General features: G+C 32.7%; 1 protein-coding gene across 1 annotated transcript; it reads left to right on the forward strand.

Moving 5' to 3' along the window:
- The first annotated feature begins 2,097 nt into the window (after positions 1 to 2,097).
- Positions 2,098 to 3,039, forward strand: LOC123256118 (olfactory receptor 8K1-like). Its single transcript, XM_044684807.1, has one exon. The coding sequence runs from the start codon at positions 2,101 to 2,103 to the stop codon at positions 3,037 to 3,039; it is 939 nt and encodes a 312-aa protein (XP_044540742.1). The 5' UTR covers positions 2,098 to 2,100.
- Positions 3,040 to 5,524: the final 2,485 nt, after the last annotated feature.

Raw genomic sequence — 5,524 nt, forward strand, 5'->3', positions numbered from 1 at the left:
CAAATATGTAACCATCTAACCAAGCTTCTCACAGAATTCCTACATTAGTAATTTCTTGGAAGAACATACAATTTTTACAAAGAACACCAGGGAGTGGTTAGAAAGGAAGGGTTTTGCGGACCTCATGTGATACCTAGGCTATGTGTCTAGTTGTTTCTAAATTATGAATGTACTTAACTGCCGTCTACTCACAATAATGGGGGCTATAGTTTACTAGCTATGTTAACCTGAACTAGTCACTTAACCTTTGTTTGCCTTAATCTACTGCAGAAAAAAAAAAAGAAATGAAACCACTGCAGTATATTTGCCAAAAGAAACCTATGGACAGTAAGTTCGATAGGGTAATAAAGAGTTGGATAAAACTCAACAACTATATGTAGCAATTACCAAATAACATGACAAATAAGTATCTTATTTGATACATGCAATAATTATATTAGAATGTTTTATGATTATCTTTATTTCAAATGTCCAAAAACTTGGGCAGACAGAGATTAAATGATTTTCCCAGGTTCACACTGGTAATCAATGACTGAGACCACTTTTGGAAGCAATTGTCTTGAATTTAAGCCACTGGCTTATGCACGCTGCCTCTTAGATTCCTGATAATTACATTATTTTTTGCTCACAACAATCCTGCCATATAAGTGCTTTTATTAATCTGATTTTAAAAGAAAGAAAAGTGGTCAAAATAGGTGAAGTTACCTGTCATAGGTCACATGGCTAATATGTAATGGCAGATTTGATAGTTTTTCTTGACTCCAGGGCCATTGCTCTATCCAATGAACCACATACTTCTTTCTAAAAGATTTTAAAAATACTCTAGACAATTCAAGCTATTTATCACTTCCTTGTTATTTATAGATCTCTTGCCTTGTCTCTTTGTACCATCCATCCAAAATACAAACATAAAATGGAAAGATCGCTATCTTGACTAGCCATAGGTATGATATCATTTAGATAGTAGATATTCTTTATTTACTAGACCTTTTCTGTGTGGCTGATTAGAATTAATCTGTTTTGACTGACTAAAGTCCTCTCTAAGAACTTTTGGCAACATTCTTGGATAGACAACAACCAACACAATATCACCTACAGAGCAGAGATAAGCAATAATTGATACTTATTATTTCATGGGGCTGGTTGAAATTATTGACACTGTTACATATTATGGCAATTTCCTTGAGATCATCCTATCAAGTTCATTAAAGCTCATCAGTACTTTGGGGATATGGTCTCATGGGGATTAAGAAACCCATAAAGCTTTCCTCCAGCAAATGACTTTAGGGATAACATGAACGAACAAGCAACTGATGATTCTATCTTCGAGGTGGGTAGATTTCAGAATTATTTATGATCATATCATTAATTAGATATAAAAAATCATATTTGTCTCAAACAAGTTAGTTAAAAACAACAAGAATAATAAATACTATGTGGGGGTTTGGGAGAATGAGGAAATTTATGTGCTACATATGAATTTATTTGAATTGAAAGTCCATGAAAGTGTTCTAGAAATCTCACCACTTGAAATGTCCCATCTCTGACCAGTGTCACAAATGCTGTGTTTTTTTCAAAGAGAAAAAAAAAAACTAATTAAGGATCAATAGTAACATGTGAGGCTCCAAGGACTTTTGAGATCTGTGTTACGCAAATGGACTTGTTCATAAGAATAAATTAAATAAAAATTGTTTTAAAATTTCCTTATGTATATACAAATGATAGGCATTGAAAATATCAAACTTAAGAGCCTACTTCACGTACATAATCCATCTGAACACTGATTATTTAAAATATTTTAAAATTAATTCATAGTATTATAGTCTCATTTTACATGTAACATATGAGTTTAAAGTTTCCACAATTCACTCCTAACGTTATAAAATAAAATTATAATCAATTTTTATTTTAGTAACATGATAATATGATATCATGTATGACATTCTGTGATCAATATGAAATTAATACATTGTGATGTTGTGGAAAGATTGCTGCTCAATTTATCTGGGATGTTTCTACATACTAACAGTCTGATTATGCAAACTGATCAAAGAAGGCTTCTTCCTTTTACATACAGATTATGTATATTGGATTGAAGAAATGACCAAGCTGAATGAAACCAAAGGAAGTCAGGTGACTGAATTCATTCTCATGAGCCTCACAAATGATCCTGAGCTGAAGGGTCCACTCTTTGTTGTCTTTTTACTCAACTACATGGCCACAGTTGTGGGGAATCTGGGTCTGATCATCTTAACCAGTGTTGATTCCCACCTGCAAACCCCAATGTACTTTTTTCTCAGGCATCTGGCATATGTTGATCTTGGCTATTCCACAGTCATTGGTCCAAAAATGCTAGCCAGTTTCATAGTAGAGGAAAATACCATCTCCTACAATGAATGTGCAACACAGTTCAGTTTCTATGCAGTATTTATCACCAGTGAATTTTTTATCCTGTCAGCCATGGCCTATGATCGCTATGTGGCTATCTGTAAGCCCCTTCTCTATATTGTCATCATGTCAAACAGAGTATGTTGGGTCTTGGTGGTAATTCCTTACCTCTATGGCATCATGGTATCCTTACTGGTAACAATTAAGATATTTAATTCATCATTCTGTGCATCTAATGTAATGAGACAGTTCTTCTGTGATAGTGTTCCTGCTTTGTACATTATTTGTTCAGATATAAGAGAGACTAAGCTAATCATTAAGTTCTTTGCTGCATTTGATTTAATTTCTTCCCTTTCTATAGTCCTTGTCTCCTACATGCTCATTATTGTGGCAATCCTTAGGATGAACTCTTCTGAGGGAAGGCATAAAGCTTTCTTTACCTGTGGCTCTCATCTCATAGCAGTGGTTCTGTTCTATGCAACACTTCTCTTCATATACCTGAAACCCCAATCTAGTTACTCTGTTGATACAGAGAAGATAGCCACTTTGTTTTATACCCTGGTTATTCCCATGTTCAACCCTTTGATTTACAGCTTGAGGAACAAAGAGGTTAAGGATGCCTTTAAAAGGGTCTTTAAGAAACTGATATAAACCTTCAATATAAGGTGGAATGTAGAGCATGATTTTATTATACTATTATAAGCAAAATACCTTGCTAAATTCCTTAGAAAACTTTTCTTTAAGAAATAAATAAAATTTTCATCCTGATATATGCCAGATAATTATTTTTGTGATTAAAAAATTCCAATCTCCTATTAATATTAATTGTAAATGAAGAAACTTAGGAGAGCATTTAGTCTTCATTTTCTCTATAATTTTTTCCCCTATTATTTTACCAATAGTGAGTATACCATCTTTAGTTGAAATTTTCCTTTGTGGGAGTATCAGTAAATTAACAAAAATTTAAAAAACTGAATCCATGTACTGAGCCAGACACTCGACATAAAAAATTAACAAAAAATGTTATATTCATCAAGTAACTTACTTTAGAAAGGGATAAATAAGTACAGGAAATTTTCCCTACATGTTATAGCAGCTATTCTAGTTTTGCATACCTCAGATAGCTGGAAAATTATTTATTTATCATAATTTATCTACAACTTCTATCTATTCTTTCTGGTTTTTCCCCCTACTACGTACATGCAGAAAATATTTATTCATTCATTTTTATGGCAATAATTTAAATTCTTTAAGGAAAACTTCAATCCCACCCAGACACTTTCTTCTGTCCCAAATCTCCCATTCATTTGTTGAAATAAAAAGAAAACTGTTTAATAGAGCATTTGAATGTTAAATATTTTGCTAGGACTTTTTAGAGGCCTTGCATATTTAGAGTTTTCAGGACTAAATATCTTATCTGCTATTTGTGATCTTTGATATTCTAAGCAATATTTTCCCTCTCAGATTCTAGTTCCTTTGTAAAAAATGTGGATTTTCAATATGTTTAAGATCCATTCCAGTTCAACATTCATGATACTTACATCTTCTTTGTTTTAACACCATATATCATTTTTTGTGTGTCTGTTTTTTTAAACCATTATCTTCCGTCATAGAATCACTGCTGTGTGTCGGTTCTAAGGCCAAAGTGTAGTAAGGGCTACATAGGCAATAGGGGTTTAGTGACTTGCCCAGAGTCACATAGCTAGGAAGTGTCTGAGGCCAGATATTAAGCTAGGACCTCCCATCTCTAGGCCTGGCTCTCAATTCACTGAGCCACCCAGCTTCCTCCCATATTTCTTAAATAAATCATAAAATGCCATAATCTAATACCTCTTTACTATTTTGGTTTTCTTCTGTTCACTTTGGAAGTTACCAATGCCAATTCTGAAACATGTCAACTAAAATTGAATTTAATCCTCCTAAAATGTTCTGGCCAAGGCAGAATGTAACTAGACTATCATGGTCTATTCCTGTTGCTATGGACCCTATTTTAGCTTTAGTTTCCACATATTCTTATAGTCACTTATTAAAATTGGTTTGGAATTTAAAATCAAGGTCTTCGGAGAAATCTATAAGGGGTCATGTTTTACCTTTTATTTATTTGTAATGTTGTGTTTTTTTTTATTTTTAAGCCCAAATCAAATATAAACTTTTCATTTGTCCCTATTGAATTTCTTAGTGTTATTGATCTCATCTTAATACATATCATGTTTAGAAAATACAAGGAATATTTTGTTGGTACATATGAGAATGGATCCTAGACTTATTTTTTTGTGTGTTTCTCTGGCTGACTAATTAAGAAAGTTTCTACTTTGTAGATCTCAATGTCTTGAAATTTATCTTCCTTTCTATTTCAAATATCACTCTGAGAGGAGGTCATGATCTGTAGTAGTCAGAAGACTCTAATTCTTCATTGGTCAGCATTTCAGGCTCACCGAATATTTCCTACAATGAAAAAGTGTTTGGGGAAGAGTTGGAATCAGATCTTTTTGAAAAGAATGTATGAAGTCTGACCTCAATAGGATTAAATGACATCATAAGACTTAAGAAGGGAAAGTATTGTGGGATCAACTAGTGACTGGATAAGAAAATTGTTAAAAAATAAACTGCCAAAAATTATCTTTTTTCAGATCTTGTTCTTTTTTTCAGAAGAAATGCTACACTCAAAATTATAACACAATTTTTCCTTTGGTGTGATTAGAAAATGGGATAATTTTATTATTAATTGTTTCATAATGATGATATTGGACATTAAGGTGCACTTTTATGTGGAAAAAATTATTTGAGCTCTTTCTTCCTCAAAATTAATCTATTCTGAGGAGTTCCCAGGATCTGTGAACAAAAATAGCCCCTGAGAGTATCCTCCCCAATGGTATTATTAAAATATGAAGTTGTCCTGGGGGAAGAGTTTGCTTTGTATTGATAGAATTCTTGAAAGTTTCCTCTTAACTACACAATTTCAGAGTGATGATAATATCAGAATGCTTTCATTATACACATTTTAAGCCTAGGCCTATGAACTTTAAGTAAAAAATAATATGACACGTAAGTGATATGACTGTGTTAAGTTTACAAATAGTATCTCAAGTAAGTTTTGCATTAACCCTAAGAGGTAGATATAAGAAATATCAACACA

The sequence above is a fragment of the Gracilinanus agilis genome, unplaced genomic scaffold (genome assembly GCF_016433145.1).
Source record: "Gracilinanus agilis isolate LMUSP501 unplaced genomic scaffold, AgileGrace unplaced_scaffold56164, whole genome shotgun sequence".
Lineage (NCBI taxonomy): Eukaryota > Metazoa > Chordata > Mammalia > Didelphimorphia > Didelphidae > Gracilinanus > Gracilinanus agilis.